The sequence below is a fragment of the Delphinus delphis genome, chromosome 9 (assembly GCF_949987515.2).
Source record: "Delphinus delphis chromosome 9, mDelDel1.2, whole genome shotgun sequence".
NCBI classification, from domain to species: Eukaryota; Metazoa; Chordata; class Mammalia; order Artiodactyla; family Delphinidae; genus Delphinus; species Delphinus delphis.
Genome location: NC_082691.1, coordinates 74,136,643 through 74,151,310, shown reverse-complemented (window position 1 = coordinate 74,151,310; position 14,668 = coordinate 74,136,643). Strand labels below are relative to the sequence as shown.

At 39.3% G+C, this 14,668-nt stretch overlaps 2 protein-coding genes across 8 annotated transcripts in view; one reads left to right on the top strand and one right to left on the bottom strand.

Annotated features, from left to right (window-relative positions):
• Window positions 1–14,668, top strand: part of TFEC (transcription factor EC) — a 668,004-nt gene that overhangs the window by 357,664 nt on the left and 295,672 nt on the right. The window lies entirely within an intron of this gene.
• TES (testin LIM domain protein) overlaps window positions 13,124–14,668 on the bottom strand; it is a 47,799-nt gene continuing 46,254 nt past the window's right edge. Inside the window, exon 7 of the mRNA XM_060020771.1 lies at window positions 13,124–14,369. Coding sequence (XP_059876754.1) covers window positions 14,181–14,369 — 189 coding nt within the window. The 3' untranslated portion in view covers window positions 13,124–14,180. The remainder of the gene's footprint in view (window positions 14,370–14,668) is intronic.

Below are 14,668 nucleotides of genomic sequence, written 5' to 3'. Positions count from 1 at the left end.
CCTTTTTTTAGATTCCACATATAAGTGATATCATGATATTTGTCTTTCTCTGTCTGACTTACTTCACTCAGTATGACAATCTCTAGGTCCATCCATCTTGCTGCAAATGCCATTGTCTGAAATGCCCTTTACTGCTCCATGTCTCTTCTGAAAACAAAACAAAAAAACGAACAGAAAGACCACATTCCTGTGTGTTCCTTTTCCTGCTTACAGAGAACACTTCAGTGGCCAGATGTGTGTTTCCTTGCTCTCACACTGCACTACTTTACTTCTGGTATTTCTGATCACCAAATGTGTGGTAGTTTTCCCACACCAGACAATTCTGTGACACCAGTTGGGTACCCTACAATTTACCTCAATTCTGACACTATCTACCTGGAGATTGCAGATCCCACAAGTTAAGCGCCCAGTCCCACAAGACTGCTTCTCCACGTCCCCCACTTCAGATGCCAGTCACACATCTGGGTTGCTACCTGTGTTCTGACCACTGGCTGTAAACTGGGGGGTCTCTACAACCTACTCCTCAGGTCAATTAATTTGCTAGAGAGGCTCATGGAACTCAGGAACATAGTTTACTTATGAGATTACTGGTTTATTATAAAAGTCTATAACTCAGGAATGACCAGCTGGAAGAGATGAATGGGGCAAGGTATGTGAGGAGGGGCACAGAGCTTCCATGTTCTCTCTGGGCACAGCACCCTCCCTGTATCTCCAAGTGTTCAGCAACCTGGAAGCTCTTAGAACCCCATCCTTCTGAGTTTTTATGGAAGCCTCATTACCTAGGCATGATTGATTAAATCATCGGCCATTGGTGACTGATCTCAATCTCCAACCCCTCTGTCCTCCCCAGAGGTCAGGCAGTGGGGCTGAAAGTTCCAACCCTCTAATCACGTGGTTGGTTCCCCTGGCAGACTAAAGTGTGGTTGAAAAAGGCTTGTTATGAATAACTAAAGACATTTTTACCTCTATTATCACTTAGGGAATTTCAAGGATTTTGGGAGCCCTGTGCCAGGAACTGGACAAAGACCAAGTACATATTTCTTACTATAAATCACATTATCAAAACCTCCAACCCGTTCTCCTGGGTCACTTACACTCCTGTTCATGACCCAGTTCAACTATTGCCTTTCTCCCGAAGTCTGCCCTGGTCTTCTTCCCTCTGCTCCCTTCATGTTCCACTCTGTTGAGGGCTTTTTTTTTTTTTTTTTAGAAACTGAAAAAGAATTTATTTATATCTCTGTGTAAGTGACTCAGGTGGATGTACAGCAAGAAACACAGCATTGAAAATCAGCTATACCCCATTATAAAAATAAATTTAGAAAAAAAGAGCAAAGACTGAGAGAGAAATTCTTTTTTTTTTTTTTTATAGCAGTTTCTTATTAGTCCTCAATTGTTGAGGGCTTAACATGCTCATGCTAATTACTTGTTGGCATGTCTGCCTCTCTCCCCAAATGGTGAGCTTCCTGAGCTTATGGGCTCCTTGTACACCTTGTAAACATCACAAAATTTGGTAAGCCCTGAGTGATTGATTGTTGAATAAATGAGTGAACACAGGCTTGATATTTTCTACATACTGATGAGACTGCTGACATCAGCCATATCCAGTGATTGTATTAGATGATTGACACTGAAGGGACTTCTGTATCAAGCCAAAATTATGAGTATCCAAAATAGATTACTTATTATTATTATTCATTCCTCTTTTCTTACATCACTTACCTTTACTTGGAAATATATGTTACAAGGTATATAAGCAAAATAACTTGACTTATTTCTTTGAATATTAATCAAAGTCAGCAGGTATCAGACTTATTTCCATTTATAAGATTTGTGAATTAAGAAGGTATAATCATTTTATTGCCTAGTAACCAGAGAAAACTTTATGACATATGTGCATTTTACATTTCTGAAACATGATTTATTCTCTGTAGTTTGGGAGAATATGTGAGTTTGATACATTTAGCTTTTAGGGCAAATTCTAAGCTTATAGCCACACATTTCCCAGTTTTTCTGTTCATTCAAAATGCCTTTATCAGTCTTTTTTTTTTCATTCAAGATATTTGCGTACTTAGTGCAATCTAAGAAGAAAATAAAAGATTTGGTTAGTACAGTGTATCTAGTTTCTTTGAAATGAAATTTAGAACTGGATAGCTAGTTGCAATTCATTTTGCCAGGTAAGTGCATGTTGCTGATAAGTAAACCCCTTTTCTTTAACATAACGTAAACAGGTGATGACAGGTGATGGGAAAGTGTTCTCACATTTATTCTGACTTTTATAAACACACCTATCTTATAATATTCTTAGCCTTCGTCTTGCAGTTATAGATGTGATCCATCAGACTTTACATTTGTTCAATAGAATTGATGAAAACTGTTGTCTATGGCAACTGTGTATTCTTAACCACACGCCTTTCCAGTTCAGCCCACCAAAGGATGTAATAAAAGTATATTAACTGAACAGGAAAGTTGGGTCATCTCAAAGCGTCGAGAAATGGACTCCTTCCTAATCAGAGACCTCAGAGCCTGAAAGTGCGCAACTTAGTTCCTGTCCCTTTGGAGACAATGTTAATGGGAATAAACTTTTCCACAGCAGTAGAGACACAGTGTTTTTTCCACATCGCACTCCAATTTTTTGAGAATGTGCTTGAAGTCAGATGTTGAACTAAACTCTAGATTTCTGTCTTCTATTTCAAATACATTCCACACAGATTATGGCACAAGTGAGGGGTATACCACTCAGCCTCCCCACGCACTATGATTCATAAGGAAACCCCTTTTACTGGCTGCCAACAAATCAAGAGCTTGGGAGAGCAGGGTTTGAGAGCGGGCGGATTCAGAGTGAGCTTAGGCTGGGCAGGAACACAGTGTGCATTCCAAGTTGGCAAAAGTGTGCAGTTTACAATTACAAGGCAAGGAGGAGCTGCTGTTGCTGAAGAACAGTCAAAGAGGCTAATAAATACTTAGTAAATGAAGCCAAAAATTGAACAGTTCTCTCTGTTTCTCTCTCTCTCTCTTTCTCCCTCTCTCTCTCTCTCTCATTTCTCCAGTGTGTTTTCAAAACTGAGACATTAATTGTAAAATTTCCAAAGTCCCTTATTAATTGTTAATGGGCAAACCACTGTGTTATACTTAGTAATCTCTGCAGCTACACACTGATCCATCCTTAAAATTACAGCTAAACTTACAATGCTGAGCTATGTGGTGGTTTGAATCAGCATTACCATACAAGGCAGCTTTGAATTCCTCATGGTAATCTTTTGTTACTCTTTTTAAGTTTCCCTAGCAGTGCCAGACGTCTTGAACTTTGTGGAATGAATATAAACTTTATAAACATAAACGTTTGATTCCACTTTGAAATCTGTTAAATAATGCCAAAATTATATTAATAATGTACATTTCAAAATCAAAGGCCTAGATTACTTTGTTTACTTTAACCTTAGAAAACATTTGTTGTTATCTTTGGACGACTGATAATTGGGCATCGCAACAGCTGCTTTCAGGAAGAAGATTATACAACCCAGAAGCGATACTTGGGCTGCAAAGCTGGCCTGTGTTTCTGGGTTGTTTGCAAATGTCTCAAATATTTAGAAAGTTGTCCCTTTAAAGTCTCCAAAACATTTGTTAGAAACAGTTCATAATGTAAGTATGTTTCCCTTGGCACCTCAGCAGGGCAGTTCTTGTTTTCTGCTCAAAATATGAGGGATTTGGTTGAGAAACAGAAAGGGTTTTGTCTTTAGAAGGCTGACATGGGGCTGCTGCTGGCTGCATGGCCCAGAATCAATGTGATGTGGAGCAACTTCTTAAGGAGAGAAGACCTTTCTTTAAAGGATGCGCTAATAAAGCTTTTAGAAGATGCAGAGGTGCATGGGAGAAATTCCTGTACAGGGCAAACAAGCCAAAGAAAACTATTTTTATGTGGTCCTGACATAGTTTATATGAAAGGGAAGAGACATGTACTCACTATGGCAGTATAGTGAGGTGAGTAAGAATTCAGACTTTGGGGCCAGATTGCCAGAGTTCGAATTTCAGTTCTTCCCCTTCCTAACTCTGTGACTTGTGCCAAATTACATAATTGCACTGTCCTCAGTTTCCTTATCTGTCAAATGATATAGTAAAAAATACCTACCTGAAAGGTTTGTTGTAAGGATTGAGTGTATATGTATAAAACACTTAGAACAGTGACTAGCTTTGCTGTTCAAAAGAATGTTAAGGTGGGGCTTCCCTGGTGGCGCAGTGGTTGAGAGTCTGCCTGCCGATGCAGGGGACACGGGTTTGTGCCCCGGTCCAGGAAGATCCCACGTGCTGTGGAGCGGCTGGGCCCGTGAGCCACGGCCACTGAGCCTGTGCGTCCGGAGGCTGTGCTCCGCAATGGGGGAGGCCACAACAGTGAGAGGCCCGTGTACCGCAAAAAAAAAAAAAAAAAAAAAAAAAAAAAAAAAAAAAGAATGTTAAGGCAATTTTAAAAAGGAGAAAGTGACTATGAATGAAATTTGTTTTAAAACAAAATGTTCCAGCCCAAATTTGCTCTCATTTAATAATGCTTGCCCCAACACACACAAATAAGAAATGTCATTTTAAAGCTTTAAACTCTTCCTTTGGTAAAATCCTTATTAAGTTCTCCGAATAAGGCTCTGTGATTATCCCGCAATGAGTTTTTTGCTGGAGATAAGTAATGGAAATTCCTATGTTCATTTTATAAGTGAAGAAGCAAGAATTATTCTCAGTCTTCGATGGGAATACTGAACTCTCCCTCTAAGATAAAACACTTTATGTCAGCAGCTCCGCCTGTAGTGCTTTCTCTGCTTTATGCTGCCATCAGTAGGAATGGGCAGAGAAGAATCCTTAACAAATATTAAATGGTGATGATGATGATTTCACAATAATTCCCTACAGTTACTTCAAAGATTTTGCAAAACTGCAAAGGGATTTCCTGATATTGGAAAATGCTGGGTGCAGTGCCATTTGGTGGAAAATAGAGTGAGGCATGGAAAATCGATTCAGAATGAAAGTCTTGTATGTTGCTATGGTCCTATGTTGTCCTCTAGCTTCTCTTCCCCGCACCTCCCCCTGCTCCATTTCAAGTCTATTAGCAGAACTTCGTTTGGAACAAGAAAAAAAAAGAGAAAATGTGTGTGGAAATAAAATAATGTACTGTATGCCTTTGTTAAGCAGGACTGTCAAAATTCACATACTCCCTTACATATGCTTCAATACTTTGAAGGTATTATATAAACTGCAATTAAAGGGAAGTAATGCATCTTAAATTTGAGAAAGAAATTATAAGAAATCGAGTAAATCACTGATTGTGATAGTATTATTTGTTGATAAACTGTAAGTTTTGATAAACTCCTGAGCTAATTTCCAGATTTTATCTCTACTCTTCTATCACAATGGATTGCTATTTGTTTAAGTGTCTGTCTCCTTTATGCGATTGTGGACTTCTTGAGGGCAAGGCCTATATTGTATATAGTTTTATACCTACAGTACTTGGGAACTTGTGGGTTATTAATAAATTCCCCCTCAGTCTTCCCTAAATAAGTGACTTTTATTTCATAGGATTTGGAGAATAAACAAGGCCCTGTATTCTGTATTCTAAGTTCTTTCCCTGAATCTTCAGCAGCATTGAAGGTGTTTCTCACCTTGGCAACTGGAGTGCTGAGGATTTCATTTGTCCAGTAGGAATCAAGACCTGAAGACTCCTCATAGGGATATAGGCCTTCCACTTGCTCCAGGACCATGATCCTAACCCATGGAATGTACTGTCTTGAAATACTGATCACCAGGTTTTCTGAATCCAGATTATTATAACTGTTTCTGATGTTTATAAACTCTGCAGATGGAGTTTATGGATTTACATTTATTGACTGTATGTCTGCAGAAATCCTTAAGCAAAGGGAGAGGAAAGGTAGATAAAAGGATGAAAGTTAATATCCCAAGTAGTACATTTATATAAGTAACATTTTGTAGTATCTGGAGCAAATTTACATGTTTTGTAGAAATGCTTCTTTATGTATAATGTTATGTATTATGTATAATAATGCAGAAAGGAGAATTCTTGCAAAACATGCATATAATAATTCTGTTCAATAAGTGTTACAGATATCATGGCTGCATAGCAAATTACCCCAAAATTTTGTGACGTCAAACAGCCGTTCATTGTGCTCATGGGTTCTATGGTTCCAGAATTTGGTCAGGACACATGGGTTTAACTTTTCTCTGCTGATGTCAGGGTTTCAGCTGGAAGACTCAAGCTGGGGACTGGAATTATTTGAAGAATCATTCACTCATGTTTCTGGTAGTTGATGTTGGCATTGGGCTGGGAGCCTTAGTTCCTCTCCACATGGGCCTCTCCACATGGACTGGGTGGGCTGTTTTTGGTTTCCTCACACTATGGTGACTAGGCATAACCCTTGAGACAGAGAGCCTGGAGAGGTCATATCACTTGTTATGACCTAGCCTAGGAAGGCACGCATGCCACATTTTCTTCATCTACGTAGTCACAAGGTCCTGCTCAGGTTCAAGGGGAGGGAGGATAGACTCCAGATGGTGAGTGGCAAGGTTCTGGAAGAGCATATGGGACCAGAATTATTACCACAGCTATTTTTCAAAATGCAGTCTGCCACATAGGGATTGATATTCTCATTTTATAGAGGAGAAACTGAGACAAAGTTTAAGTGGTTGTTCAGAACTTGCAATGCCTATTGTGGAAGTACCAAAACTGTTTGTATAATTTTTATTTTTTCAAGAGAAAATATACTAAACTTGTCATAATTTTACCCTGGAAAAAATAGAGTAACATGGAAATCATTTCAAAAGTATCTTTGACATATAGTCATATTTCATAAGGAAACTCGGGCTCCTTTTTGAAAGTTAATATGAGATGCTAATGTAACTTTTATCCATTGACTTCTTTTTTTTTTTTTTTTTGTGGTACGTGGGCGTCTCACTGTTGTGGCCTCTCCTGTTGCGGAGCACAGGACGTGCAGGCTCAGTGGCCATGGCTTACGGGCCCAGCTCTGCGGCATGTGGGATCTTCCCAAACCGGGGCATGAACCCACGTCGCCTGCATCAGCAGGCGGACTCTCAACCACTGTGCCACCAGGGAAGCCCCTCCATTGACTTCTTTATCTACATCTGCAGCCACAGGTTTTTCTTGAGCATCAGATTTCAGGTTCTAAACTGTACCCTTCCACCTGCCTCAAGTTCAACATGTTCCAAAGCTAGCCCATCATTTTTTTCTCAACCTAGCTCCTCCACAAGTGGATTTCCCATCTCTGTGGTTGTTACCATCATCCTTCCAGTTGGCGGGGCTGGGGCTTCGGAGCTGTCCTTGACTCCTCCCTGTCCTTCTATCCCACTGTGATAGGTCTTTTAGACTCTGTATTTGCAGTGTTTCTTCTATTTATCCATCCACTCACCTAAGAAAACAGTGAAAATAACTTCTGCTATCAGAGAAGACATTTCAATATCACAGTCACTCTGGGATCATTTCCATTGTCTTCTCTTGGGGACAGGTCTTCATTATTTTATTTTATTTTTAAAGATTTAATTTTATTTATTTTGGGCTGCATTGTGTCTTCGTTGCTGCATGCGGGCTTTCTCTAGTTGCGGTGAGCGGGGGCTACTCTTCATTGCAGTGCACGGGCTTCTCATCGCGGTGGCTTCTCTTGTGGAGCATAGGCTCTAGGCACACGGGCTTCAGTAGTTGTAGCACATGGGCTCAGTAGTTGTGGTGTGCGGGCTCTAGAGCATAGGCTCAGTTGTTGTGGCTCATGGGCTTTGTTGCTCTGTGCCGTGTGGGATCTTCCCAGACCGGGGAATGAACCCATGTCCCCTGCATTGGCAGGCGGATTCTTAACCACTGCGCCATCAGGGAAGTCCCCTTCATTACTTTAATTTCTGTTTACTTATCTATCTCTTCCATGAGACTATGGAGAATTGAGAGCAGAAGTCTTGCCTTGTTCACCCCCAGTTCCCCAGCATCCCAATATAACACATGACCTAGTCAAGGGATGTTTGTAAAATGAGTAAAAAGTCTGCTTTATTTATCTGTATTAGTTAGGAAAGGTTAACTCCTATGACAAACAAACCTAATCTCAGTGGCTTAAAACAGTAAAAGCTTGTTTCTTGCTCACATATGTTCCAGTATGCATGTCCAAGGGCCTTCTTTGTTTCTTGGCTCCACCATCTTCTAGGGGATCTTGAGTTTTAATGGCCAAGCCTAGAAGGGGACTGCTTTACTTTTGTTCATGTTCTATTGGACAAAACTGCATACTAAAGCTTGTGAGCCACTGAGTTAGAATGAGGGTGAGAGGGTGAGACTATCAACAGGAGGGCTTGAAAGGAACTTACAATATCCCTGATGAGAAACAATGAGGTTATCCACTAAAGTGTTGGTTATGGTCTTGGAGAGACAGGCACAGACAGACTGAAATGTGTTTCAGATGGCCAGATAAGTCAGCATGGTAGGGGCACCAAGGAACAAGTTATAGGTTGAGAGAGAGAGAGAAATCAAGAGAGTGTGAGGGAGCTTGACAGGGGAAGTAACAATGTCCTGCAGCTTGAAAATGGATTGGGTAGAGTGAGCTGGTGGGGGGAGCAAGCCAAGCAAAATCTAGTAATGTCACCCCAAGGACTTCACAGTGTCTCTGACTCCATGTCATCTCTCGCCACGTAAGTGGCATCCTGCCTAAGAAAGGTGCCCCCAAATGATGCCCCTGGCTCATCTCAGAGGCCAACAGAAACCCCAAGCTTCAGAACTAAACAGCTGCCTGGGCATCTCATACCTTCCAGCTAAAGACTCTGAACTCTAAACCATCATTCACCTTACTGGTTTTTGTCATTCGCCTACTCAACGGCCATTTCTTCTCTTCCTCTATCAGAACATTAATTTTCTTCTGGGTGGCCATATGCCCAGCTCTCATGGTATGAATTATGACTGGATAACTCAACCATAGCTACTATTTTCCTTTTCTTCAGATGGGGACGAGCATGTGAACTAGTTTTAGCCAATGAAATGGAGAAGTTATGTAGGTCTGCTGGTGCCTCCTGGGAAAGATTTATCTCCTTGTTAAGAAAGTAAAACCTTTTGCCGTTGCTCTGCTTTGTATCTTGGATGCTGTTATGTGAGGGAGTGGTGCTTGAATGAAAGGACAAACCTGAGAATGGAATGCAACACATAGAGGATAGCAGAGCACAGAGATTAAAAAGAGCTTGTTCTGAGCCAAATTTGGGCTAGCCTATGTCTTTAAGCTACTCTTAACTGTGTTACTTACAACCAAAAGCATTCCTAATTGATTACTTCTCCTCCTCTAGCAAACTAGCCTTGGTATGCCCCTCAGTCCCGTTTGCCCCAGGTATCTAGATTTTTTTTGGCCTCGTTTGGAAACCTGATATCCATTCTACTTTGCAAATCCCCTAATTTGGCTCTATCCCTTCCTATACTCCCTAAATTTACCTCTATGCTCAACTTCTGTGAACTGCAAACTCCCTTGTACTCTCAACAGCTTCATCTTGCTCCAACTGACTCCTGGTTTTCCTTCCAGACCTTTCAAGTAGAGGCCAGTTACTTTTCCTCCCATATGGGCATTCCACAATGCCAGTGGGGTAGGTATCGTCCTCATTCTCCATTGTTATTTCCACTAATTCCTTTTTGTTTCCTCACAATCACAGCTCTTTGAGGCATATCTAGTATGTGGCCACAGACTTTACCACCCATTTCTACCCTTAGATGCCATCTTCTATCAAATTCCAGGACACTCCTTCATGGGTTTTTTGTTTTTTGTTTTAAATGACTTTAGCCTCTGGCTCACTCTTCTCTCCACTGATTTCCCTGTTTTTATTCTTGGTGACTTCAATATATTCATAGATGTCCAACCCACACTTGGGCCTATTATTTCCTAGACTCCTCAAATCCAACAATCTTGTCCTCTGTCCTACTCAGTGTAACTGTGAGGAGGAGAGGATCAGTGGGACTTAGCCAGAAGGTCTCTAGACTCCTGACCCCAGCCCGCCTTTGAACTATACCATGTTGCCTTCACAGTTAGTCACTACTTATGGGGACATCAACTCGAATGTCTCTGCATTCAATAATGGCTGGCTCTAGTAAAGGTACCCCAGGGTATAGGTTGGTTTTGCTATTTGTCTGAAGGTCGAGATATCCTGGGGGGAAGTATCATTGAAGAAAAATCAATAGCATCCTTCAAAAATGTCAGCATAAAATGCCATTGAAAACAATATAAAAGGTTAATGATACCTTGCTTTGAGGGTTTCAAAATACATTATCAGATTAAATAGAAGCTACAATGACATGTTGTCCCCGTGAAGAGACAAAATAATTAGCTAAAGCTATTTAAACATGTAGTAAATATATGAAAAAAATCTATTAATCAAGCCAGAATGTGTTTCAGGTTGTTTGATCAAAACACACCCATGTACCCCTTTCATATATGTGAATATTCAGTACAGTCGTCAGAGTTGTCATTGAACACTTCAATCGGGAGACGTCAGGGAGGGGCAGGGCATATCTAGTAAGAATTTGTGGTAAAGTGCTATTTTATGGAGACATTGATGGAGTCATAAGTTTTCCAAGGAATTAAGTGAATAGCCAGAAGACAAGTTCAGATATGCCAGGGCATCTTGAGACAGAGGCTTAATGCTGATCTTGGGCTGTGGTGTCTCTTTGGTAACCATGGTGAAGCTGGATGAGCTTAAACACTGCATGTTGAAAATTCCTTAAGAATGAGTCAATAATGAATTTCTTGCCTTTGGTGAAATTGGGCTGAAATACTTCAAAGTCAGATTTGGAAACCTGTGCTTGAAGACTTCAGAGTCAACAGAAGTTTCAGATAGAGTTCATTAAAGGAAAAACAACCCTCATCCCCTCATTTCCAAAAAAATTTTTAAAAAATAAAAAAAGATACCATACCAAAAAGTATGATGACTAGAGTCTCTTTGAGTAACTTGTATTTCTTAAAGGGATTGGATAACCAAATCCACTGATTTCTCAAAATTACAACTGTATTCAAAGGTTAAGAGCAAAATCCTTCTGCTTAGAGATGAATAGGCTATGTGCAGATTCTGTGAATGAGTTCATGATTAGTCATTCTAACATGTCTGATTCTTCCAATAAGGATGATAAATGTATTACTTCAATATACTTTAGCAACTGATGTGTCAAAATCTTCTTTTGAACTTCCTGGGTCTCAGGAAAGAAATATCTCCCTTCTCTTTCCTCATCCAACATTGTTATTCTCAAGTACCCACGGCTGAACAGGGGAATAAGAGAATCAGAAGTCATCATTATACCTTTTAATATCCAAGATGTTGGCTTCTGCAGAAGGGAAAAAGGCATTTCTTTTCTTACTGTCTGTGGTGCCTTTATCGTGGTTCATATTCTGGTATTCTTTTCCTCCCTGTCTAGTCCCTTTCAGGGTAAGGGTCTCTCAACTGCTAACTACATAGACATGTTAGTCAAATGCCTGCTATATTGAGTACAAAAAATGGATAAGCTATATGTATCTGAAAAATAGAACGTAAATGAGATTTGGATGATAGAAATTTCTATTTATTGACCCCATAAGAAATAAGTAGACCAAAAGTTTATTCTTCATTATCTATTTTTGAAGGAAAAAATGCACACATTCAGATAGAAATATTTATTACTTTCCTATCTTTTCCCCATTGCAAAGGAAGGATTTAACTCTGGTGCCAGTACCAAGTAAGCCATTATCTAGAATTGAGGTCAATGCAGAATATAAAATGATGGTGGAAAGTGAGGCGGTGAACATATCCTAAGGGCTAGAGGAAAAATAAAAATTATAGAATCTAGTAACCATCTTACACTCTTGTTAAGTGCTTATAGGACAAAGTATTTGAAAAACCCCTTTAAAAAAAAATCTGATTAACAATTAAAAATGGTGCACATTCTCTTGCATTACATTTCATTACAGTTCATTCTGTTGTATTAGAAAGCCAAACTAAAACTTAGTCAGGGTAATGAGTCAAAATAAGTGGTTCTGTATTTCTCAGGCAAAGTAGTTTATTCTTTTAGGAAATGCCTAATAGACACGCAATCAGTGTCTCAGGTAGTAAGTGATGGATTTAGTCAAATTTCTTGAGCCTCTACATCTCCAAAACAGCCTGATTCAATCTCAGCCGCAGGAGAGTGCAGGCTGCGCAGGCAGACATGTGGAGTAGGCCTGTTAGCATGCAAAGAAATTTTTTCAATTTATTCCCACTTAGCCATGTGTGGGAAAATTAAGTTGTTCAACTTCATGGAAAAGATGGAAATATATCTGTTGCCATTTGAGATAAGGGTAAAAGAGAGAAAGCATAAAGTGATATTTATAGACAATGATGGATATCTGTGATATCTATGATTGTATGCAGGATTAGAGTACTTCTTAGATAAGGTGATGTGTTCAAGACACTCTTTTCATGGCTGGGGAAGGCATAGTGCAGAGGGAATAAGTGCAGATATCTGTATGTTAGTGAGTGTGGGGTAGGGTGGGCCGGGGGAGCTGGCTGTGGAATTTAGGAGAAGCGCTATTAGCCAAACAGACATGAGCTGAAAAAAATAAAAATCAAATTATTCTGGGTATGTATCAGAGAAAAGTGCTACTCCTGCTATGACAAATGCTTCAGACTAAGAAGAAAAGAAATCTCATGACCTGCTAATATTAGGAAGAATGAAGTTAAAACTATTCCACATTTGCTTCCCTTTTCACAATAGGCTGCCATGAAAAAATTCTTAGAAAACCAGAGTTGCAATTTGAGTATAAGAGTAATACTTGTTAGACTTACCTCAAGAAAATACAGCTTTCCCAAACTTCAATTAAAATGACATTTTTTTTCCTGAAAGAAAAAACTCGTGCATGACTTGAAAACCAACAATTTAAATGCTTTCATTTATTATAAAGTTTCATAAAATTTATCCCTTCACCATAATGAAAAGCCTAGTTTCTGTCCTGTTTTGTCAGAAGTAGCCTTTATGTGGGGGATTATTTTTTTATGCTTGGAAACACCGCCCCCTGCTGTAAAAAATGCTTAATTGCAGAAGGATTTTTTTGCTCTGAAATGAAAAGGATATGAAGAATAAAGATACAAGTACTAAAGTGAAAGAGACTTTATTTTGAATAATAATATACATATCATTCATTCCATTTAATTTTCATAGTGCATAGCTATGTATGGAAGTAGATAAGGCAGAATTAACATTAGAAATATCTAAGGATGGAAGTATACAGGCAAAGAAGGCATTTGATATATACCCATGAAAAGGCATCATAGGACAGTATCCATTAGAAAAGAAAGAAAACCATGCAAAAAGTCTATCCAAACCACAGCAGGCAAGTGCAAACAATACAAGTTATAGTTTCTTGGATACAAAAAGTATGCATGTTCTTTGGATTGAAAGCATAATATAAAGGAGTGGCTTGGCTTTTACGTCCAAGCCAAAAATCATCTATAGAATTAAAAAGTGTGGATGCCACATGTGACAATAAAATATTCAAGGCCACAGATGGAGGTCATCAGCTTACAAAGAGAATACTGAGAGGCAGAGCAAATAAAAAAAATAGAGATATGCGATAAAGCCACCTCTGCCTAAGTTAGGAAATAGCAAATGCATAGGCATTAAAATGATAACGGCTCTTCATACTATGCTGCATTTCTATTTTCTCTGTCAAAAGAATTCATTGTGTATCGCTACAAAATTCAGTGAATATGATGAGGCAATAAACGTAGACCCTTGGCATTAGGGCAAGTTTAATTTCCTTTTCATTTTATACAAGAAGTGAAAAAGAATATAGAACATGAAATGCTCATCTTTCCATTCAAATACTAACTTTTAAATGTTTCATATATGCTGTGTTTGGCACAAAAGGGGCAGGAATATGAAGAATGATTAAACCCAAGCTTCCAACTCAAAAGATTTTACATCTGGAAAGCCAAGAAAAGGTAAACTCTTTACCATTTTTAAAATCAAATGCTTAAAGCAGGTTTTAAAAATTGATATGAAAAATTTGATAAGGAAAAACATCAAAGAAAGATACTGAACAAAATCTCCTGGTTTCCTTTATAGTTTCTTCTCTTCCTTTTGTTTTTCTAAATTGCATTTTACAGTAGAAATGCAGACCACTCTGGTTAGCTATGGCTCAATATTGCTTGGTACCCTCCTCTTAAGACATCATCTTCTTACACTCCACTGAACAGAAAACCATCCCTTCTACTGGCATGAACTTCTGCCCAATGAGACACTTGCTGCAGCAGGAGCACAGAAAGCACTCTGTGGACGCGTGCCAGCTGAAGTTGTTATAGGTCACTCGCTGCACTTCAGGATCAATGGCATTGTGGCATCCTTGACATACCTGTTAAGTCAATTATACAAAGAAGAGAAGAAGATGAGAGATCGAACTGTGATGGTAACATTTTCATGTTAGAACAAACTCAGCGCATTGCTTCAGATGGCAGATTAAACTGAGAATGACAACCTCAGAGATACACAACTGAGAATGACCTTCTTCTCGTTCACCTTCATAGCCAACAATTGTTAATGGGGGTCTATATGTGGAACACTGTGAGAAATAACAGTTGAAGTCCAAACAGGACTCAGTGCTTGTAAGATATCCCCACGGCAAAAAGTCTTGACAGCAAGTTCCAAAGCAGT